Source organism: Pavona decussata, unplaced genomic scaffold (genome assembly GCF_977016875.1).
Source record: "Pavona decussata unplaced genomic scaffold, jaPavDecu1.1 SCAFFOLD_91, whole genome shotgun sequence".
NCBI classification, from domain to species: Eukaryota; Metazoa; Cnidaria; class Anthozoa; order Scleractinia; family Agariciidae; genus Pavona; species Pavona decussata.
Window position 1 is genome coordinate 1,950,001 of NW_028145508.1, and position 25,082 is coordinate 1,975,082.

General features: G+C 37.1%; 1 protein-coding gene across 10 annotated transcripts in view; it reads left to right on the forward strand.

Annotated features, from left to right (window-relative positions):
• LOC146474177 (uncharacterized) overlaps positions 1 to 25,082 on the forward strand; it is a 107,613-nt gene that overhangs the window by 30,605 nt on the left and 51,926 nt on the right. For 6 of the 10 annotated variants that reach the window (XM_085117432.1, XM_085117433.1, XM_085117436.1 and 3 more), the window contains 10 exons: positions 132 to 166; positions 2,443 to 2,575; positions 12,556 to 12,590; positions 13,265 to 13,303; positions 14,614 to 14,667; positions 15,735 to 15,878; positions 19,272 to 19,343; positions 20,369 to 20,413; positions 22,123 to 22,176; positions 23,266 to 23,319. In XM_085117432.1, the coding sequence (XP_084973558.1) occupies positions 132 to 166; positions 2,443 to 2,575; positions 12,556 to 12,590; positions 13,265 to 13,303; positions 14,614 to 14,667; positions 15,735 to 15,878; positions 19,272 to 19,343; positions 20,369 to 20,413; positions 22,123 to 22,176; positions 23,266 to 23,319 (665 nt within the window). Of the gene's footprint in view, positions 1 to 131; positions 167 to 2,442; positions 2,576 to 8,718; positions 8,951 to 10,816; positions 10,949 to 12,555; positions 12,591 to 13,264; positions 13,304 to 14,613; positions 14,668 to 15,734; positions 15,879 to 19,271; positions 19,344 to 20,368; positions 20,414 to 22,122; positions 22,177 to 23,265; positions 23,320 to 25,082 lie in introns of those variants that run through there. The other 4 variants (XM_085117434.1, XM_085117438.1, XM_085117439.1 and 1 more) reach the window with 3 other exon arrangements.

Consider the following 25,082-nt stretch of genomic DNA (forward strand, 5'->3'; position numbering starts at 1 on the left):
GACCTATGGACTGCCCTACGGATCATTTACTGTCACAAGCAAAATCGCTTCAGGACTGCATTGGCTTGAGCCTAACTTTGCCTTAATTATATTTAGCCACATTTAAAATTATTTGTTCTTGCTTTTTCTAGCACCTGTTTCAGTAACAACTCCACCACCTCAAAAGGTAATTAAATTAGTGTCAAATTTGACATTTTACATACCATAGCTGAATAGAGTGTCAAAGAAGAATCTTGCCAATTTCCACAAGGAAATGGCAAATTACTGTGACAATTTTCACTTTTCTTTGTAAGATGTGTGCTGTTTCTTTTCTGATCCACTAAGTAAAATCTAAACTTGTGTTAAGAATAAACATTGATTGCTCTAACATCATCTTAGGACCATGTTTTTTACTCGGCTCTTAAGAGAAAGACAGTGCCCCACAACTGAAGGACGCTGTGACGTAGCACTAGCAATATTCTTGGATTAGTTCAAAGATTTTTTTGAAATATTTTTTTAATTGTATGTTTTTCAGTTTTAATATACATGTACTTGATTTCAAGTTTTGATTGACGTGGCAGTATTTGGGAGTGTTGGCCTGACTTGAAAGAAAAGTCTGTTTCACTGCAACAGATTAATTTTCCTGAGTCAGGCATTTTTCATTTCATGATTGAATTGTAGATTGGGTGTCAAAATACTTGATTGTGCAATTGAAGGGCTCCGTGGAAAAAGGGCATTAAAACTTGTGACAATTTTACCTTTAGAATTCAAATTTATCCAAAAAACAGTCTACTTTGGCCTACAATTCTGTTATCTTGTTAGAAAGTTTTGTATTCAAATATGGAACTTTGTTTCTGACACAATAAAAAGTCTGTATGCCTTTTATAATTGCGAATTTAGAGAAATTGGGAATGATAAGGTCACATTGTTTACACCTCAGTGCACATGGCGGGATTTATGTTTGATGCTCCTGAGGGATTTGATAATTGAAATGAAAAATTCACAAATGCACAGACATCACTTCCAAGGAGGCATTCTTCGGACAATGTTTCAACCGGTTCCTCTGCACTGCATTCCTCACTTTCATAACTGTTCAAAAGACCCATAGATGTTGTGTGTTTACACACTTCACTGAACAAAAGCGAAACCAACTGGCCAGTATGATACACAAGTTGTTTATCACCACTGCCTTGATCTATTTTGGGCTTGTTACAACCCGCAAAATAAAACCATGATGTCAATCACAAACAGACGCCTTGGGGAGAAGGTGAGTGCTGTTATGATGTGAATAAGAAGGGGATGTTGTTGGAGTTAAAAATGACCCATGGTGCCTATGTGAAACGGGAATACGCAGTGATGACAAGAAACATGCATGTATAACAACGGAAATGTGTACTTAATGACATGTTAAAAGTACAAAGGAGACAAAACTTACAATTATATTTGTTTGAAACTTTTAAATATACAATAAATTGTAGTGTGATTTTACTTAACGGTGGAACATGTTTCTGACTAATAATTGACTGTTATTAAGTAGTGAGCGTTCCTAAAACGTCCTCTATTAATGTAATTACATAAAATCTGTGAAACAGCTACAGGCTAAAAATATTGGACATTTGAAGTGTTGTTTCCTGTTGCACTTGTTTATTTGGTAAGATAATGAATCTAAGTTTTGTTTTAAGGGCCGTGTAAACATACACCTCGATCACCAAGTGATCAAGTTTAGAATGAAGCGTGAAAATTCACACCAAAGGAAACAATGGAAAACTAAAGTTTACTCACCTTGCAGTGAATACAATGATTTGTGTAAATAAAAAACTGATAGAAAACAAAATGTTGTTTACATGTCAAGCATGTCATTTGAAAATGGCTAACATCTAGTAAAACATTCAAAATGCGTATGTTATTCACATATTCATGACTTAAGCTGAGCTAAAATGCAGTTTTGCCCTGCTGAAAAAAATGTAATCAGAAGATTGCACGATTGGAATTAAATGTGCTGTCTCAGTGATTTCTGCGTGGCAGGCTTCGAGAGTTCTGAAACATAGGTAAATATGAATAATTTTTCTACAAGTGCAGTCCTTGTATGCATTATTTGCTTTTCGCATGAGGTAGTGTTCAAATTATACTGTAAGTGCGTAGCTTGAGTGCCTACGTTTTGTATTTAAAAATGAACAAAGTTAGAAATACAGCTGTAATCAATGAGATAAGCAGATAAGATAATAATAATAATAATAATAATAATAATAATAATAATAACAAATAATAATAATAATAATAATAATAATAATAATAATAATTAAATTTATAAAAAAAATAGAAAATTAAAAAAAAAATCACAAGATGAGAATTGGTTAATATGTTTTCTTGCTCTGTCATCTAATGCTGAGTACTAGTTGAAATTCCCTTGAATGAAGATTTGTTGGACAGAATTAGCAATCTTTCAAATTTGATCTGTTTTACCGCCAGCGGATATGTCCAGTTTTTCAGCCACCAGCAGAATGCCCAGAAGTAGTGGAAAACTATTGTACAGATGACAGCTCCTGTCCATCAGGACTGAAGTGTTGTAACACAGGATGTGAACTCGACTGTGTGGGTAAGTTAGAAACAGTTGAATACAGTGAAACCTGCATTAAATGGACCCCATATCTAAGCATGCATTCTGACTACAAAGCATGCACTAACTTGGGTCCATTTTTTCCTTATTTACTGTAAAATGATGCTATACATGCTTGTACATGTATTCAGTGGATAGCTTTATTAAGCGGACTTGGGCACCAAAATTAAGGCATGAATGCATCTTGTCAAATAAAACCTTTAATAAGGGGATACACTGTACTTAAGGACATTGCCTCCTGATACAGAAGAATTTTGCACAGTTTATGACTAGGAAAAGAAGGTCTTAGTATGGGCTTATTTTTCCATGAGCTCGGATTCCTTTGTTCTTTTCGGGGGGAATATATTACATAACCCCCAAATCAACTGTCTGAAAAGCTGGGTGCGGGGCCTTGCATATTAACATTTAATCCCCTCGCATTTAAATTTGCTGTTCATTAGCCCCGCTCTTCCCTTCAAACAATCAAAGCCGCACCCAGCTTATTTACACAGTAAATACAGTGAATTTGGAGGGTATTCACTCTTATCTCTCCTCCTTACTTCATAAACAAACTTGCTCAGCCAAAACGACAGTTCGAAATTGCACAGTGTATTTAAAATTCCACTGTTTGGAGCTACTACGAAAGTGTCGCTGTCATTTATTGGTAAAGAGTTTCGCTCCGTAACCCAGTCATCCCAAACTCGGGCAACGCACAAGGGGAATAAATCACATAACCCCTCGCTTCAGGCCGATAACCCTTACTTATTGAAATCCAGAAAGAAAATTAGGGGTGACTGGGCATTTTTTACAAATAATAATTATTAAATAGCGATTATTCTAAAAAGTAGTAAAATTCAAAGCAATGGATTAAAAGGCATTTTTTCAAATTGAAGCATTATTATCTCTGAAAAATGCATGGTTACCCCCAGTTTTCTTTCTGGATACCAAGAGGACTTGCTAAGTTCTGCTTTCTCTGCATAGTTTTAAACCACACAAAAATATCCCTGTATTAGTAGGCACCACCCATAAGAAACTCAAGTATGTGGAGATGCGCAGAAAGTATGTGTGGTAACAAAGTAGGCACCGGCATTAATACAGCTGGTTTCACTATATATAAAGGGCTTGTTAGAAAATGGCCATAAGCGATGATCTGGCCATGAAATCAAAACTTGAACTCTAAATTGGCTTTAGCTTAGCATATATACAGACTGTCATCATATTGTTATGTCAGTTTCATTTTCTGATTGTGGCGATCAAGTCAGCTTTACAACTTAAGCTCATCAAGGAGTGAAATCAGGGATCAGAAAACCATGCTGTGCTACTGTCAGCTGTGTTTGTGGAGACAAAGTTAATTTGTACGGGTAGAAAATCTGGGTTCAGTTGTTTGAAGCCTTATTAAACTACTTGTGTGTTAGAGTGAACTCTGATTCAAGGTTAATTAGTAATCAATAAAGATTCTTCCAAAAGATTTCTGTTCCCCAGTTTAGACTTCATCTTTGGCTTTAAATAAACATTACCCTTTAAAAGCACTTTTAACAAGCAAGATGGAAAACTTCAAGTTGTTATTTTTTAATTGTGGATTTGCATTTATCACCTTTCAAACAACCAGACCCTGATATGAGGCTATTAAGCAGCAGTTTACCATAAATACTGTTGGACAAATAAGAATTAAAGAACAAATTTATTGATTGCACCTTTTAGTGCATTTTCTGTTCCCCAGTTTTGACTTTAAACATTACCCTTTAAAAGCACTTTTAACAAGCAAGATGGAAAACTTTGTTAACTTTTAATTGTGGACTGGCATTTATCACCTTTCAAACAACCAGACCCTGATATGAGACTATGAAGCAACAGTTTACCATAAATACTGTTTTGGACAAATAAGAGTTAAAGAAAAAAATTATTATTGCACCTTTTATTGCATTTTTTGAACAACTACCATTAAACTCATCACCAATAGATGAGCTTGGGAAACTAATGCCTAGAGAGTCGGTGGCGATTAAGGCATGCCAAGAGGTATCCATGGCAACCCTGAGATTGGGAACTGCCCCGGCAAGCAGCCCCACCGGGCACCATCACATAAAAAAAAATTCAGTGGAACAAAAAATACTTACATAACCCAACACTTACCTGGAATCCCCTAGCCACAATATGGGTGGGTGCAGTGGGGTAAGAATTCGTAAAGATTTACTCACAGCAAATTGTCTTCGACGATCAGCTAATTTACAAGCTTAATACGTGTATATTGCATAACAGAAACATGCCCTGCCAGGACCTATGGACTGCCCTACAGATCATGTACTGTCACAAACAAGATTGCTTCAGGACTGCATTGGCTTGAGGCTAACTTTGCCTTAATTATATTTAGCCACATTTAAAATTATTTGTTCTTGCTTTTTCTAGCAGGTGTAGGAGTACCAACTACACCACGTCAAAAGGTAATTTAATTAGTGTCAAATTTGACATAATTTTAGCATGCCATAGCTAAATAGAACTTGTCAAAGTGGAATCTTGCCAATTTGCACAAAGAAAGGGCAAATTACTGTGACAATTTTCACTTTCCTTTGTAAGATGTGTACTGTTTCTATTCTGATCCACTAAGTAAAATCTAAACTTGTGTTAAGAATAAACATTGATTGCTTTAACATCATCTTAGGGCCATGGTTTTTACCCGGCTCTAGAGAAAGACAGTGCCCCAAAACTGAAGGACGCTGTGACTTAGCACCAGCAATATTCTTGGATTAGTTCAAAGATTTTTTGTAAGATTTTCCAACTGTATACATGTACTTGATTTCGAGTTTTGATTGACGTGGCAGTTTCTTTGGGAGTGTTGACCTGACTTGAAAGAAAAGTCTGTTTCACTGCAACAGATTAATTTTTCTGAGTCAGGCTGTTTTCATTTCATGATTGAGTTGTAGATTGGGTGTCAAAATACTTGATTATTTAATTAAAGTTTACCTTCTCTAAGCGAGGTAAAATTCTTAATAGTTTCCTGCCGGGCTACATGTACCTTGGAATGTTGTCAGAATTCAACACAATTTTAGGGGCTTTTCTTTGATTGACGTCCAATAAAATGCAACCTTAACCAATTCTTTTGAATGCCGTAGGTTGGATCATGAAGGGGTGTTCCTTCGCAAGAACGTGAAGTTTTGAGTTTGTTATACATGTACAGTGGAATACAGATTTGTGAACCTCCTAGGGAAACTGAATTTGGTTTAAAAAGATTGGGAGTTCCAAAAATTGGAGGTAAAAACCTGACCAAAGCAAAATCAGGGTTCGAATAATTGAGATTGCACTGTAGTTAACCCCAGATTTTTCCTAGTTTGTAATGCTAACTGCAGTGACTAGTATTTCTTATTATATTAATAAAATATCCTTTTCTTAGATTACACGGCCTAGTGACTCTAAAGGACGTCGGGTGCGTGGCAGGGTGCAGTGGGGACGCCGGTAACAAGGTCTGACCTTGAGGGTCCTTGAGTTGTGCCTCGGATGTCTTCGATCCAAAGTCAAAGTACTTGCAAGGAAGCTCTATTTCACTACCCTGGACCCAAACTGGACTCAATAGACCCAACCTGTCTTTTTGAAAGTTGTTGAGAGTGTAAAGTTAACACTTTGAAGAAATAAACATTTGAAAAGTAGCTGAAAAGTTCCTTTACTTGCTGTTACTTGGTTATACCTTGGTAAAAGCGTATAACAATAAGCAAGCCCAATCGATTTTAAGACGCAAATTTCCCTCCAAGTATAATCCCAGCCGATTTTGTAACACAAATTTCCCTCCGTGTATAAGCCCCTTAGGGTCTATTCATATGAGCCCAGTAGGCGGGACGAATTTTGTCTTCTGTTTATATGGGAAATTGAATCCCGGTCACCAAGATAAAAAATGTCCCAAAGGTCCCCCAAATACCCGTTGAACCGCGTTCCGACCTGTCAGCGACCTTACAGGCCATGTGCAGTTGAAAATGTTTCGTCACGGAACGTCCCGGTATCCGGGCTGGAGTGTTCATATGGGAGAAATTTCCAGCTCGGTAAACCGAGATCATGGTAACCGGGCCAACCAGCCTTCTAATATGAACACATCGAAATTTTTGTAAAGAAAAGGGTGGCGAGGCGCGATCTCGGAAACCGAGCCAACCCGGTCGACGGGGCTCATCTGAAGAGGCCCTGAAAAAGGGTCTTTGAAAAGTACAAGCCCCGGGGCTTATTTTCGGAATTTAACGGTATCTTCATATTTATCCTGCTGGGATAATATCACTGGTGTATTGGTTTACATCTGATTTTAAAAGGAGATTTTCAATATATATGCACACCGAGTCAAAAGTTCACATTCTCACGAAGACAAAGTACTGTTTATTATATAAAATTGAGTGGTATACCGAGTGGTAGCAAGTCGATAAAAACGCTATCCCGCCAGTGGCGATATCATTTTTATCCACTGTGATATCATGTTTGACCAATCAGCTCGCAGTATTTTCGCGCGCTGTCAAGCACTTGTGGCTTTCCGAAGGGTTTCCGCCGTTTGGCTGTCGTTTGGTCTTTCGGGAGTTTTTGAGTTGGTCTTTTCGCGAGTCGAAGTTAAGTTTATGCTAAAATGGAGACAAGCACAAGCAGATTTGTCGAGATCACAGATAAGAAACTGATCGAATTCGTAGAAGAACAAGAAAATCCGAATGCAAAGAGGAAAACTGCGTACGACGTCGAGTTGTGTGAGGGTAGGAAAGCAGCGATGAAAGCCAGGATAAGCCAGTATGTTCAGATTTACTTGTTACTGTTAGTCAAATTTCTAACCATATTTAATATGCCATTAGTTTATACCAGGCCCCAGTTGTTCAAAGGCCGGATAACTTTATCCGCTGGATAGGGCACTATTCAGGGTCTCAAATATACTTCACAATAAACGTTGTCCAAGGTTTTCGTACACTCCCAAACTTAACTGTGGTTAGAGTGTGCATATTCGCTTGTACAAGAGGTAATACTGAAATCTTTGCACAGATTAAAACTGACGGATAGTGACTTATCCAGTGGATAAAGTTATTCGGCCTTTGAACAACTAGACCCAGGGACCTACCTGTTTATACGTTTTCTATCTATATAGATTTTATTTGTGGCCTTTTCGCTTAAGTCTTACTTTGTATTGACATAACTCGGACTGGTTTACGATTGATACAAATAAACAACTGACTGTAAGCTTATATAACTTACATCAATCTGAAACCTTAGTTTTTGAAATAAAGAATAAAGAAAATTGTGAGGATTTTATATAATAAAAAGAAAATTACATGGTCGCTTGGAGATACGAAATTTCTCTTCTCATGTTGAAAAATATTTCACTCGTTCCCTGCGCTCACTCGTGAAATATTTTTCAACACTCGAAGACAAATTTCGTATCTCTGCGCTGCCATGTAATATCCTCCATTTATTGACTGTATATATAAATAGGAGTGTTTTACTGGAATAGGCCTGAGAGGATATTGATGACGTCATTTCCCGCTTTTTCACGGTTCAGTTTGTGCAAAAAGCAGAAATAGTCGGTAAAAAAAAAAATGGAAGGTAGATTTGTCTATATAATAAAAAGAAAAATACACGGTGGCTTCAAAATATGAATTTTCTTTTCTCGAGGTAAAAACGATACTTAAAGAACCCGCACTACCGCTCGAAAATAAAATTCATATCTTCGCGCCGCCGCGTAATTTCCTCTGTATCTCTCAGGTATCTACTCTTTGGAGCGGACTGTGATCTCATGCCACATTTTATACAGTAGGTGCTGGCTACCCTTTTGTCACCCTACTGGCAGGGCCGGGTGTTTCTTTCTGCCAAGTTATTTAGCATTTACGAAGTCGTTCGCGTCCTTAGTATCTCGGAGTACGTTAAAAGCAAACTACGTGAACTACAAGGGACGCGAACGACTTCGTACATGCTAAGAGTCAAAAGACTTGCCAGAAAACAAAACGCTCTGCTAGCAGGGTACCCTGGTTTGTGTCGTTACTTTCCACGGAGATATGGAGCGACAAAAGTTACCTTGTCTAGACAGTTGACACAGAGAGCCATGCATGGAATACTGCCTGTTTATTATCAAATTTCCAGCGGTGTGAGAACTCCACTGTATTCATTGGTTAAACAACAGACATCTGATACCAAATATGTCTTTTACGCATAACCGCGAGGCATACCACTGGAGCGCTCAAAAGGCTGAACAGAAATAGGTCCATTTGTTGGTGTAGAGTGCTGCTAGCATTTTGCGCCTTTAAATACCTTTTCAGGCGGCCGAAAGCATGGTGTCCACCGTACTACCTGCGTTATTTGTTTTCATCTCGTTCCTGCTCCAAGTTCAAGCACAACATGGAGGAATGGGTGGAATGGGTGGCGATGGCGGTGTCAGTAAGTGTACTGTTCCTGACATAATCGAGTCTTTGTCTTAGGCGTAATGGAAGCTTGGTTGCATTCTTCCAAATATTACCCCTTTCTTGTAGAAGGTAATACAGATAGATTTTAGGAAATGTGTTCTACAGGCCTGTTCGATTTCGTTTCGCAGACGATATCTCGTGTGCACATATCGTGGAATTCTTCAACATCAACATGTTTACGCATTCAGCGAAGGTTAAGGGATTTTATTTCTCCATGAGAGAGGTAGAATATCGTTCCCCTCTGAACAATACGTGTTAAATGAAAGAAACCTCGTTATTCTTGTAGTTTATCGGTTAATTGATTGCGGCCTGAAATGCTTTTCTGAAGAGTAGCGGTATATATTTCTGTAGTGCACGTAAGTTCTGCTCTTTAGTTTAATTTTTATTTCAAAATGTGTCGTTATTTCATGACAGACAGATTGTCTGTTGAAGAAATAACAGGAATCACTTTGAGAAGAATCGTTTTATGAAGCGAAAAGCAATAATTTTAGGAGTTCCCACGTGTAATGATGAATTTTCGTGATGTGTCGTGACTACAACAATACTTCTTTGTAAGTTGGGTTGCACATCCCGAAGCTGGTTTCACATTTTGAAATAAATTACTTGCCAGAAAAAATCGGCAAAATTTGCACAAGAAATGACTCCATGTATTGAGTGAATCGACAATAATATCGTGCAACTGTAAGAAAATTTAACAAATTCTTAATTTTAAGGATCCTGTTTGCGGTTTCGTGCCAGGTGAGACTTGCCAGAAATTTCTTTATCCGTGATTTTTCCCAGAGTGTCACTGAATCTGTCACGACATCTACTGCGTGACTCATTATTTTGTAGTTGCTCGTGAAATTTTCGGTCAGCTTCCTCAGCTACTGTACGTCAGTGAGCGGTCGGATACAGCTTCATTTCAAGATCCATGAGCGTTTTTCTCTTAGTGAACGTCAAATGAGAGAATAACGTTACGAGGAGTGTATGTTGTGGGTTGAAAAGGTCAAAGAAATGTGCTTTATTATTTCGCTGGCCAACCGTGCGTGCAATTGACCTTTCGGCTTTACCACGCATTGAAAGAATGCTGATTGTAAAGGTAAGGATAAGGAGAACAGTGTTGTTTAGTTTTAAGTGTTGCTTATACATTTCTAGTAAGCCTTTGCTGAGATTGTTGTGACCTACAACCGGTTTACAAATTGGTCAGTGATTTGATAGAATTGAAAGAGGAATTCATTGATCGTGCTTGCTTGGCACGAGTCAAGTTTGTAAAGAAAAGCCTTTTCATGACAGTTCCGGGCTAATTTGAGATAATTACACCAATTACACCGTTTATATGCTTTTTGAAGAAAATAATGGGCTTACTTAAATGTGCATTTGTATCGGGGAATTTCTTCTTTTAGCTGAAATCCCTTTCAAAATGCGCAGACCTTTTCTGAATCTTTGCTAGCGATTTTGCGCGGTACAAAATCCGCCATTTTTGCAAACACACCGCTAAATGTAGTGTTTGTATGAGAAAAACTGTCAATTATTTTCGCGAAAAAATGAAATTTGATAAAAACAACGAATTGCAAAATTAAGATACCAGATAAAAGAATGTTTTCTTGAAATTTGAGGGATGACGTTTGTGCGAGAAAGCGTGAAAAAGTCGGTTTTCAATTCTTCATGCTGTCAGTCTGTAGTAAGAAATTTGGTTTTTCCAACGAAAATCACACTTTCATACATTTACTCAGCTTTTATGGGTTTTATATGAGTGCCACGTAGCTGACGAATATTTTTGTTAGAAGCAGTTGAAATTCCCTTGAATGAGGATGTGCTTGACAGACAAAGTTAGCAATCTTTCAAATCTGATCTGTTTTAGCTCCAGGCAAATGTCCAGTTTTTGAGACACCAGCAGAATGCCCAGATGAAGTGGAAAACTTTTGTTCAGATGACGGCTCTTGTCCATCAGGACTGAAGTGTTGTAACACAGGATGTGAACTTGATTGTGTGGGTAAGTTAGAACGATTTAAATACAACGTACACTAGCTTGGGTCCATTTTTTCCTTATTTACTGTAAAATGAAGCTGAACGTACAGTGTAGGTACATGTATGCAGTGGATCGCTTTATTAAGGGGACTTGAACACCAAAATAAGGCATACTTGCATCTTGTCAAATGAAATGTATAATAAGGGGATACACTGTACTCAAGGACGTTGCCTCCTAATACAGAGTGAAATATTTTTGCACAGTTTATGACTAGGAAAAGAAGTTTTTAGTATTGGTTACCGAAATCCAGAAAGAAAAATTGGGGGTAACTGGGCAGTTTTTAGAATTAATTAAGCAACGATTATTCTAAAAAGTAGTAAAATACAAAGCAATGGATTGTATGGTGTTTTTTTTTCAAATTGAAGCTTTATTATCTCTGAAAAATGCATGGTTATCCCCAGTTTTCTTTCTAGGCATTAATACAGCTGGTTCACTCACTATATATAAAGGGCTTGCTAGATAATAGCCATAAGCGATGATCTGGCCATGAAATCAAAAGTTGAACTCTTAATCGGCTTTAGCTTGGTATATATACAGACTGTCATCATAATTATTGAACATTATGTCAGTTGTGATTGTGGCGATCAAGTAAGCTTTTCAACTTAAGCTTATCTGGAGTGAAATCAGTGATCTGAAAACCATGCTGTGATTCCTTTGAGGGATTTGGTTCCAAAACAGGTTTTGTAAATTTAGTTGTACTGCCTCAAGTGCAAGTGTCAGCTGAGTTTGTAGAGACAAAGTTAATTTGTGCGGGAAGAAAATCTGGGTTCAGTTGTTTGAAGCCTTATTAAACTACTCTTGGGTTAGAGTAAACTCTGATTTGACAAGGTTAATTACTAATCAATAAAGATTCCTCCAAAAGATTTCTGTCCCCCAGTTTTGACTTTATCTTTGGTTTTAAACATAACCCTTTAAAAGCACTTTTAACAAGTAAGATGGAAAACTTTGTTAACTTTTAATTAATAAGGATTTGCATTTATCACCTTTCAACCAACCAGTCCCTGATATGAGACCACTGAGCACAGTTTAACATAAATACCGTTTTGGACAATTGAGAGTTAAAGAACAAATTTATTAATATTTCACATTTTAGTGCAGTTTTTAAACAACTACCATTAAACCTATCACCCAGAGACCAGCTTGGGAAACTAGTGCCTAGAGAGTTGGTTGCGATAAAGGCATGTTAAGAGGTATCCATGGCAACCCTGCTATTGGAAACCACCTTGGCAAGCAGCCCCACTAGCTAGGCACCGTCACTGAAAAATTCAGAGGAACAAAGAAAACTTTCCTATCCCAATCTTACCTGGAATCCCCTAGCCACAATATGGGTGGGTGCGGTGGGGCAAGACTCAACAAAGATTCACTCACAGCAAATTATCTACGATGATCAGCTAATTTACAAGCTAAATATATTGCATACAACAGAAACCCGCCCTGCCAGGACCCATGGACCGCCCTACAGATCATGCACTGTCACAAACAAGACCGCTCATGGCTACATTGGCTTGAGCCTAACTTTGCCTTAATTATATTTAGCCACATTTAAAATTATTTGTTCTTGCTTTTTCTAGAACCTGAGGCAGCACCTACTCCACCACCTCAAAAGGTAATTAAATTAGTGTCAAATTTGACATTTTACATACCATTAGCTGAGTAGAGTGTCAAAGTGGAATCTTGCCAATTTCCACAAAGAAAGGGCAAATTACTGTCAGTGACAATTTTCACTTTCCTTTGTAGGATGTGTGCTGTTTCTATTCTGATCCACTAAGTAAAGGCTGGTTTTCATATGATCGCACACGATCATAGATCGCAGATCACAGATCGCAGATCACAGATCGCAAACAATCGCAAACGATCGCAAAAAAATGCTGTTTCCCTATAATCTAGACGATCGCAAAGCTGACCGTAGTCATGCGTTTTGGTCAGCGAAATGTTAAATATACACACGCGTGTAGGCTGAAGAGCAAACAACATCACGAACGTGGAAGAGCAGAAATTTTTGCTGCAAGCAAATTTACTTCTTCTGTTTGTCATGAAGCGACGTCGTCGTCAGGATTTGTTGGATTTGATAATGACCGTACGCAGTTCTTATGTTGCAAAATTTGGCCTCTGTTTCCCTGGCCAATAAATAAAATTTATGCCCGATTTCGTCCCAACCGTTGGCCTTTTTGTTCTTGTCTTTAAAATCTTTGCTGCTGTGATAGTAAACACATTCATTATGGCAACTTCCTCCATAAATTCCTGTATTTGTATGTCACTTGTTCATGTTTCTCTGAATAGATTGGTTTGCCTGGAGATCCAGGACCTAAAGGAGAAAAGGTATGTCTTCTAAAGTTACTTGTAACAGGTACTCTTGGTTTCTTTGAATGCATAATAATAATTGTTTCCTGTGTGAAGGTTTGGAAATTACCTTTTAAAAGGCTGGGTTGCACACTACGATTTGTTGGACTGGCGGTATTGGGGCACAAATCGTATGTGTACAGGATTTTGATTTCAAGTTTTGATTGACGTGGCAGTTTCTTTGGGAGTGTTGGCCTGACTTGAAAAAAAAAATCTACATGTATTTTGAACACTGTAACAGAGTATGGCCCTTTTTCATTTCATGATTGAGTTGTAGATTGCGTGTCAAAATACTTGATTGTACTCAAATTCACTTTGCAATACTGTTGTGCCATCAAATTGTACAGTGTAAACTGGCCATGGCGCTACCTGAAAAACCCACACCATTTCCTCTAAGACAAGCAGGGTTACCACGATCAAGGAAAATTCAGGGCACTTTTCATCAAGTCAGGGAAATTCTAGATTCTACTTCGAAGTCACTGTCAGTAACATTATTGAGAGAATTTTATTTTCTGTGGATTTGTCTCCTTGGAAAGGATTTGTCGTGGATAGTTAATGAAAGTTTGTTTGTGGTCAGTGACAAGTCAGGAAATAACCAAAAAGCAAAAACAAAAAAAAACAAAAGAGCAAAAAAAAAACAAACAAACAAGCCAGAAAAAATTGTGTTGAATAAAATATTTTTTTCAGTAGAAAATTATACATGTACATTATCATTGTAATACTAGATATCCCAACATATGTAAGTTACATGTTTTTATATTGTTTAATATATATATATTTTCCTTTGTGCAGTATTTATTACATGTACAGTACCATAATCTGGGACAAAGGGAAATAAAAATCTAATTGGTTTGAAAATTTTTAAACATTCCCCGCCCCAAAATTTTTGAACCACAACATATACATGTATATATACATGTACAGAGACCACCTTTACAGTGTATATAGAAACCACCTCACAGTATGATAGTACAGTGCAACCTCTCCTTACGGACACCTCTCTAACACAGACAGTTAACTTGGTCCCTGAGAGAACAAAATCCATATATATAAAGCCTACTTCTCTAAAACGGACACCTCAATAATGCAGACACTTATTCCTGTCCCCTTGATGTCCGGAATAAAGAGGTTCAACTGTAAAATGTACGCTGCAAATTCTGAAGGCAGCTGAGTCTTTGTTTTCTTCTGGATATATATCATGTATGTAGCTGAATACGTCTTGAAAGTTAAGCTTGTAAACACCATCATGACCTCCATACAGTGAGTTTTCTTTTATTTTTATGTTTAAGGGTGATCCAGGAACCCCAGGTGTAAAAGGATCACTTGGAATACGAGGAGAACCAGTGAGTGTCGACAAGCCACGTGTGATTTGTTTAATGCCTAATATGCAATTAAGGGGTCATTGTGGTAATTTTGTGTGAAATTTGCACAATCACAAGGTCAGAGGCACAGTCAATGTTTCTAACCAACTCCGAGGTGTCTGGAAATCGGATGAAACACTCTTTTGAGTAATTTTTGATATACAGGATGATGACTGTTACAAGAAGTAATTAAATTTCCTGAAATTATGGAATTTGTTGAGATATTTGATAGAGCATGCACATGAACAACTCAAAAGGAGTAGTGAGCGAAATACAAGCAAGCTAGCAATGGCAGGAGAAGCAGATGTCTCTGGGATTTCCAAAGGGTGCCCCCGCAAATGACTTTGCAAGTGGACCGCTGACCAGCCCCTGGCTCAAGTTTAACTTTGCCTAAATGATATTTAACCACAAATGAAAAATGCCTACTTGCCAAAAATCAGTAACTCATTGCAATTTGGGGGTGAGATATTAGTATTGTTAATGTTTTAAACAGCGAAAGATGCAGATAATTTTGGCAAGTAGGCATTTTTCGTCACGTTCTTTGCGAACATTGTAAAATATTATGACTGTGCATTTTGATAAATGATGAATTATTTTTTAATATTTTGTTTATATTTAGGTTTTCTTTTCTCCTTTCTTTTTCATTTGGGAGGTATCCTCGATAGGGCTAACCTCTGGTACCTCCTTTTCATATAGTTTAATAATATTTATCATTGATTGTATGAATTATTAACATCTTTAGTTAATAAATCCCATAATTTCAAAATTCGTAATAAATTAATATTTGTGATATCACACTTTTATTAGTAGACAGTGTTCTATTCTTGGAGAAATTATACTAATTCAAACCAAAAGTTCACCAACGTATATGATATTAAGATGGCTAACGGGCAGTAGTGGTTTCGTTTGTTTTCTTTTCATGAGTTATTAAGAAGTTTGCAAAGTGGCTCCCTTGCGGTAGTGGTTTCATCTGTTTTCTTTTCATGAGTTATTAAGAAGTTTGCAAAGTTCAGTTCCTAAACTGACTATATTTCCTTCATTCCTACTAGGGAGCTGCTGGTTCTAATGGAGACAAAGGTGACCCTGGAGTACCTGGTCCCCCGGGTCATCCTGGTCCTCCTGGACCAATGATTGCAGTACCTACAGGCGGGCCAGGGCCAGACGGTGGGCCTGATCCTATTGGAATTGGACATGTAAGAGCAGAGTTGACTTGTAAACCCTTTCTTTGGTCCTGATACATGTACATTTAATCCTCCAGTCCCTAATATCAAACAACAAATTCTTCTATCTTGTCCCCATACTTTTTTTTTTGATAGAAGTATTGGGGAGAAGTTGTTTAACTCTTTCTGTCCCATCATCAATGTTTATATTCTCCTCACTGTCCTCCATATCTTTCTTATGCTACTAGTTGGGAGATTTTGTCTAAAAATCAAGGCATTTCATCTTTGGTGATTATTTCCTTTATTCTCCTGACTTAAATGTTTAATCAAGCAGTGACATTGTAAGGAGAAATTAGATGGTGGTCACTACTGGGGGCTTAAAGGGTTAAAATGTCAAGAAACTTGGGTGATCATATCCTTCATATTATGCTGATGACCTCGAGGGTTGAATAAGCATTGATACAGTAAACACCCGCGTAAAAGAACAAGTCGATTAAGAACCTCAAGGCTGAAATTTGTCATTTTAGACACCTGGGCCCAGTTGCTCGAAGCGTGGCTAGGGCAAACGCGGGTTAAATACCATGACAACCTGTAGGTTTTAATACCTCTTAACCAATGGTTAGCGCTAACTGTGCTTCGAGCAACTCAGCCCTGTTATATAAGAATCTTACAATAAATATATGAAGGCTTATTCAGGTTGACCTAGAAAAAAGTGGGTTCTTAAATGTGGGTGTTAACTGTATTACAAGCAGAAGTTTGATGCTGATTACTGTTAGCGCTTTTAAAGGGGTTAAGGACGGTGCCTCCTTTTGCTACTGTGGATATGATCTGCATATCTCTGGATGGTCCTGATTTCTTAGGGGACCACATGCCTCCTAATTCAAAGGTTTTTTTTTTGTGTGTTGTTAACAACTGTGGAGAAAATGAAAAGATCTTAGCAAGGTCTCTTGAAATCCAAAAAGAAAATTGGGGATAACCACACATTTTCAGTGTGGTTTCCGCCAATTTTCTTTTGTGGATTTCAATAGCTCTTGCTAAGATCTTTGTTTTCCTGTAGAGCTATAAATAATCAAGCTGCACCAAAATACCTCTGAATTCAGAGGCATGCACTGTCGTTAAAATCTGTAAATAGAAAACAACATAAATTATTTTAATTTCAAAGATGTGTTTCGGCTTATACTGTAAATTCAAATGCCATGACGTGAGTAAATTCTGTTTTATATTTCAAATTTGCTGTCAGTCTACTGCTATCTTGACTATTTGCAAACATTTATAAATGAAGGGGTGCCTGGAAAAAAGCCCTAAGTGACTTCTGATAAATTGCTACATTCTCCTTCCAAGTTGCCTTGTGAAACAAAAGGAGAATTTGACCTTACATCAAAAGTCACTTAGGGCCTTATTCCACGCACCCCTTCAAATGTTACCATGATGTTTTGCTAATGAAACGCTGAAATCCTTGCCTCATGGACCCAGCATTAATGTTAATTACTGGCATTTTTTTTTTTTTTAATATTTTTTGTTATCATTAAAATTAGACAACCTGAATTTTTTTCCAACTTCTAATTTTGCTTGTTGAATCCTACAAAGTATTACCAAACATCATCTGAATCAGGAAGCATCTCATTTGCATTTACTTAACAACACTTATGTGTACACTAATTTACAATTATTATTTTGCGAATACAAAACTAGTTTTGTGTGAGACATCGTCAGTTGGTTATTACTAATATATGAAGTTTGAATCTAACACCATGTGATTTTTTAAAATTCAAAATTTCAATTCCAAGTGTCAATCCCCATTAAATATTTTGGCCATGCTGTACAAATGTTTCAAAATTCATCATCATCATCAACTCTCTGAGCGCCAGTAGGCGCAGAAGGCCGACACATTCTCTGACCAACAATTTCTGTTCCGTGCCGCCGTCTTGGCTACATTCAAACTCTTCCACCCTGCCTTGTTTCTCTCCCTCTCAACAGTCCTTCTCCAAGTGGTCTTTGTTCTTCCTCTTGCCCTTTGTCCTTCTGGAGTCCACCCCAATGCGGTAAAACAGTCCTTTTCACCCTCTCTCCTGAGTACATGTCCTGACCAGTTCTATCTGACCAGTTCTATCTGGATGCTGGAATTAGCATCCAGCTTCAAATAAGGGCCCCCCTCTTGCCTTAGAAAATTAAATAAGCACCCCGGGCGCTAATTCAAGCATTTACGGTATTTCATTGATCTCTGCCATCTCAACCACTCTCTTGTTCGTCATTCTTTGCTGCCATTTGATCTTCATTATCCGTCTATGGCATTGGCATTGGAAACTATTCAGTTTTTGTTCATCAGCCTTTGTGATCTTCCACGTTTCACTGCCATATAGCAGGACCAGTTGAACTTAAGTCTTCAATTGGCGTATATTGGTTCTCCTTCCTATTCCTCTCGCTGCCCACACCTTCCATCGTCTCTGGAATGCACTGCGAGCCTTCTTTAGTCGGTTCATAATATTATCTTTACTGCCGAGGCAGTAAAGATTTCAAAATTGGAGACAATTAAAACCTGAGATTCATAATATGAAGAAAACTCCACTTGCATCACTTTCTCAACTATTACAGCGGTTACCAATAACACGTGACCTATCGCCTTCAAAAGACTCCGATAAAGTTGCCTTTTGGTGGACGTCAGTCATAGAAAAGCCGTTGAAATTATTTTGAATTCTGAGAATATTTCAGGACAACAGAACCAAGAAATGGACAGTTTTATCTGCTGACGGATGGTAAACTTTATGAAAATTGATTTCCAAGCCAGGTCCTCTAAAAGAATGGGCATTGTTCAGACGAAGCCGTATTTTTTTTATGAAACATTTGAAATCACTACACCTGATAATTCTGCAAAATCAGCGATGGTGCAGTGAAAGTTAAATTTTTTAATTCAAAAATACCTTTTATTTTTACTTGATCTGGTTCGGAAATCAATTTAAATATAGTTTACATGTACCTTCTCTTAGCGAGGTAAAATTCTTACTTTCTTGCCGGTTTACCTTGGAATGTTGTCAGAATTTAAAACAATTTCAGCAGGTTTTCTTTGATTGACGTCCACCAAAACGCAACTTTAATCAATTCTTTTGAATGCTGTAGGTCGCATCATGAAGGGTGTCTTTTCACAAGAACATGAAGTCTTGAGTTTGTTATACAGTGGAATACCGATTTTTTTGAACCTCCTAGGGAAACTGAATATAGTTTAAAAAGTTGGGAGTTCCAAAAATCGGGGATAAAAACCTGACCAAAGCAAATTCAAGGGAGACAACTTTTGGTTCAAAGAATCAGTTTAAAAAAAATCAGGGTTTGAATAATTGAGATTCTGCTGTAGTTAACCCTAGTTTGTAATGCTAACAGCAGTAACTAGTATTGCTTATAATATTTATAACAAATAAAATCTCCTTTTCTTAGATTATACGGCCTAGTGACTCTAAAGGACCAGGAACACAGTTTCAGGAAGTCCGTGGGGAGAAAGGTGCTCCGGTGAGTAAATTTAACTTGAATTGCAAGCACTTGAAACATGAAATATGTTTCTTCATCAACTAAAGGTGCTAGTAGGGAAAAGGTATTTTATTCAAAGGTATTTTATACAATAACAGAGACATTAATTTTCTTAAACAAACTTGATGTTAGAACTTTGCCATCCACTTTGCCAGCCCAGTCAGAAAAACAATTGAGCAGCTAGCTGTTTCAACTTGATAAATTGTGATTGTTATGTGCCATCCCTTGATTGTTCTTTAGGACAAATTAAAGTTTTGTTTTACTTTTCACCTGACAGCAAAATTCCAGCACTTTTGACATTATTGTCGGATTTTTGATAGTTCATTCACCAAACACTTCCAGTTTAGCGAAATACAATGTTCATGTCTGCTTGTCTGCGATGGAGCAAAATGGTTTCCAAAACTTTGTTGAGACTTGTAATAATTATTATTATTATTATTATTAAAGGGTGCATGATGTGAATTTTGGATTTGCTCTGACATAAGGCTATCAGTTGAATGTCGGCAGTCAAATATTTTTACGGTGGCCAAATTACCTTTTAATTAGTTATCAACTCTTTTGATTAAAACCAAACATTTGTTTCTACTCTCCCACTGATGCAATAATACTTACCACTGACAGTTCTTTCAGAAACTAGCGTCCCTTTGACAAGTTTTAAATTGGATTGTCAGTCCTGACTGAGGTTTTGAATTCACTCTTTTGGTCATAATGTGAATGTTTTCCTTGGACAATTTAATTACCAGTATGTATTGCCAAAAGAATGTTTTATGCTATCCACCTCAAAATTCTCCTGAAGTCACTTGAGGCTTTTTCCTGTGCACCTGTTCAGTTGAAGCGTACAGCTGTGTGTTATTTAATAAAGATCTATTATACATTGACTAAAAAAACGTGGACTCTGATTGCGCACATTAAAGATAATGGGCCAGGGCCAATCACAAGGCATACAGGGTCTTGCTTATGACATAAACATGTATCATGCATTGATAAAGCTTTGTTGTGTATTGTAGGGATCACCAGGAAAGAGTGGATCACCAGGACCACGTGGACCAGATGTAGGAAAACCTTTATTGGCTTAATTTTTTTTACAGTCGGACACCTTAAAGAAATTTTTTACTTCATAGGCACTTTACTGCCTAAAACCTCCATATTAAGAATCAGAAAATAATAAACTATCATATTAGAACAAGAAATTTTTTACTTCATAGGCACTTTAAGTAATTTATTTTAATTAGTGAAACCAAAACAAAATAATAATAACAACAACTATATGAAACAAAAGAATAGAACACAAAGTTGTATTTATTTAATATTTTTCATTTTCATGCTGAATGCAAACTACAGCTGTACTTGTGAGTGTTTGCTGATTCATTGTAACTGAGTTTTGTCAACTGTCAAGTATACCAATCTTGGAAGACCTTGGAGCCAATCACAGCACCAAGGTTTGGACAGTTTAAGGGGGGAGTGTTGGCTATGGACAATGGACTTGTAGTCCTGGAATGGATATAAAACATACACATGTACTAAAATAAAGGTAGAAAAATGAAGAAGTTGACCCAAAATATGAGTTAGTTTGAAAAGATGTGTACTATTATAAAATCTTGATGAAACTAGACAGAATCGTAGCTTCAGTTCTCAGTCCACACTTTGTTGCATGGTTATAAACCCAGTCTGTAGTGCAGTATCCGTAGTTCAGGAGTCCAAATCTACAAAATGTATAGATTGGAATTCATCGATTTGTTTTTAATACTCAATTTGTACAGTAGGAACAAGCTCTTCTGATCATGAGTGGTTAGATTTTTATGGCTACTGGCTAATAGACTCGTGACAAACAAACAGACCTTGTGCATGCAATGTTCAGAGGACGGTTTTCTAAGGCCCTGTTTAGACGTGATGCCCATGCGTGGCTTTCAGGCACAGAAACCTAGTCTGAACGTAGCTTTTTGTTGGTGCCCGAGTTAAGATCTGTACACCGAGCCTGGGCACAGGCACTTCCTCCAACTGCAGTACTTGGGCCCTGTTCCTGGGCACGAGCACTTGTCTGAACAGGATTTTGTTAGTTCCCACACTTTTTCTTTATGCTTCCCTGTGATACAGTAAGCAAAATTACATGTATGGTAGGCACTAAAATATTGACGAATGAAACACAATGATTTTTGTTCCTTGGGCACCAAGGAGTCTGAACAACATCCTTTTTCAGTGACTGGGCACAGGGCCATGGCATGGGTGCCCACCTTAGTCTACAAATTTGACTATAAATTATTTGACTATATTTTTTTAACAGGAATTTTGGGCATATACTGCAGTTTATTTTTAAACGTTCTTTGCTCCATCTTTCAGAATGTGTGCTGCTTTATTCTAAGTAAACCTTTTCATGGCATCTAGATCTTTCTTCATTTCTCCAAGTATTTGGCAGTAGGCCAAACTGTCAATCAATTGACTTTGAATATGGCTGCGCTTAAATAAAGCTTACCACAGTGAAAAAGGTAACCTCTCATTAAACGGATGATTGAACTCGTATAGAGCAAAAGCAAGTGTCTGTACCACTGTAATAGCAAGATGATAGCAAGCCCTCTGCATAAAGAACGTGCTCTCTGAGTTTCTGAGGCTTACTGACCAAACAGTGTTATTAAGCATGACTAAACTTTTAAACCTAAGTGATTACTGTTCAATGCACTTTAAATTTACCTTTTTCAGCAAACATGTGCACCTTCAACCAGTGCCTATTTTTTTTCAAATTTATGTTTGTTATTTTGGCTTGCAGGGAATTCAAGGAGAACCCGGAGAAGGCGGTCTTATTGGTCCACCAGGAGGAACTGTATGTTTATTATTTATTGATGATACAGTCGAACTTAGATTATCCAGACTCTTTGGGACTTGAGTAAATAGTCTGCCTTGGATAACTGAGAGTCCGGATTATCGAAAATATGAATATTAATGAGACAGTAATGTAAACAAAGGAAATAAGAAAACAGAATTTAATTGTGAATAGATCAGAATTGCATATACAGCCTCTATGTTATGATGAATTTACAAATGAAATAGTTGCTGTTTTAAGTGTTAGTGTATTCAAAGCGTTCTGAAATGTTCAAGCATGCTTGTTTGTTTCAAGGAAAGGCAACATGACAGCATAGCGAAGTCCATCATTCGTCAAAGATCTAGTCTTTGTTTTTGCGTATATCTGAGATCTGCTGCTTGCTGATTCCAAACTCAAGCACTAAATCTGTTCCTTTTTGTCCTTCCTTTAAACCTGAAATAATAATTATTGTTTGCTTATCCTTTATTGAGAGAATAGAGTTTAGACACATATTTGGAAGCATTAAATGAACTTTTTGTCTCTTCAATTTTTCAAGATCACATCTTATTAATATTACTGAAAAAAAAAAACAGAACCAGAGATTATAGCAAGTTCGCAAATCCTGTCTTTTTGCTTTACCTTTAGGCTGTACATTGTTCCATGCTGGTTCCATTCTGAGTTTTAAAAATGCAAGTGGACCCACGAGCCGCGAGCGACTGGTTTCACTGCCTAGTTTTAGTAGTAGAAGTCACGATTCATAACCACAGTAAATCAGTTAAAAGTAGACTCCCATGCTTGAAAGTGGAAGAGCTATGGTGTGAGAGCTTTCTGTGTCACTGTGTTTCTGTTCCTCTTAATTTGAAATCGGTCAGCTCCACTAAATCTTCAAAATTAAAAACACTTGATACACCTGTACCTATTTGTTTAGAAATAGGTAACAGTAACTGTTAATTTGTACATTGCTTTAAATTGTTTGCGATATGATTTTTTTTAATTTACAGGTCATGTTTTAATTGTGTAAATAATAAGCACTATTAGATAGAAAATGTATTTATTATTATTATTGTTATTAATATCTAAAATTAATGATTAATTTTGTTAATTTTTCAGGGTGATCAAGGAGTTAGTGGACCTCCTGGTGAACCAGGAGTGGATGGAAATGATGTAAGTGAATACTCTATGAGTGCCACAGTTTAATGCCAGGTGCATGCATCATTTCTTTACTGTGGCTTTTTAAATGTAATTTACTAGGAAATGCCAGGTAATGCAAGGGTTATTAACCTGCCTTCAAGACAATGCACTCAACAGTTGTCAATTTTTGGCCTGTGGGGTGAGAAATGGACTTTGCTAAGGCAACAATCCGGCTCTTTTGTCTTTTAACTCTCACATCCAATATACTGCAGCTGTGTAAATAGTTTGTTGACAATGGGGAGTTTTTATTAATAAGAAATGCTTTGGGGACAGCAAGAAAAAAAATCACAAAACAATGTTATTTAATTAGAGAAACAATGTTCTGTAAATACATTGTCATTTTGGTGCATTTCTTTGCTAAGACTTAACAACCCAGCTCTTTTGTCTTGTAACTCTCACATCTGATATATACTGCTGCCATGATAGTTTTTTTTGTTGTTGTTGTTGTTTGTTCTTGATGATAGGGAGTTTTATTAATGCTATGGCGATAGCAAGGAGAAAATCACAAAACAATATTATTTAATTAGAGAAACAATGCCCTGTACATGCATTATACATTTTGGTGCATTTCTTCACAGTCCTCTGCAAAACAACAAATAACCAAAGTTTTGGATAGTGTGAGCACATGACAGTAATTTTTTTTTGAAAGCCATTTAAACCAGTTCTGTTCCTGGATAGTTTGGCCACTTTGTACAGGTTGAACTACTTGGATTATTGCAAAGTAGTCCAAGTTATGCCAATTAATTTTATATGAAAGTGACATTCTCATGAGCATTTGGCGTCGTGGTTTTTTTAGTCTCCAATGCCATGAAAAGTGCAAAACAGCTAAGTGACAAGTTCCTTTGGTTGGCACAGATAATATTCTCTGATGATTTTAATTAAGGCTATTATTGTAAGCTCGAACATTATCTAGTACAAGTTCTTTCCACTCGACTCCACGTATTTCTTAAACAGGAAGTTCTAGTGTAACATAGTCTCAGGCCTGGCCATTCTCACCTTCAGTTGTCAATCAGCCATCAGAGCGTAAACAACTGACAAACAACATACAGTATTTACCCGTGTATAATGCACAACCCATATTCATGTATAATGCACACCCTAATTTTCAAGACACTTTCTAGAAAAAAATGTGTAATTCCCATTGTTTTTAAAACCGTAAACAAACATTTTTAGCGCAAAAATACGACAAAAGATTCTTTGTTACAACAGTTTATTACAAATCAAGTTTACAGAAGAAAATCTTGACTATACCTACCAATTTACGTTCTTGGTTTAAAGCAATGATCCGAGCAGCTTATTTACAAGAAAATATGCACCTTAAAATCCTTCAAAATCTGACTCTTAGTTGGAGTCATCAAACAGTTTTCTCAAAACTAAGTCATCTGCCACGACTGACTCATCATCTGAGCTATCAAATACAAAATTGTCCTTGGAACCGTCCAAAGAATTTGTAATTCCGCACTTCAGGAACAACTTAATTGTCAACCATTTCTCCTGGGATGTCACGCAATGCTTCGCCGATCCACTGACACATCAGCTCTTTGATGTACGTTTTTTTCTACAGCCCTTACCGATATAATTGGCTTAGTTTGCAGAATAAACCTTGTTAAATAAATTAGAACTTGATATCCCATATTGCTGTGGTGATATTATGAAATTTTGAGGCATATTTTTCAGAGGTTGCTTTTAAGTCAACAACTTGCCACGACTGAATGACGTCTAAATTTGGATCTCAC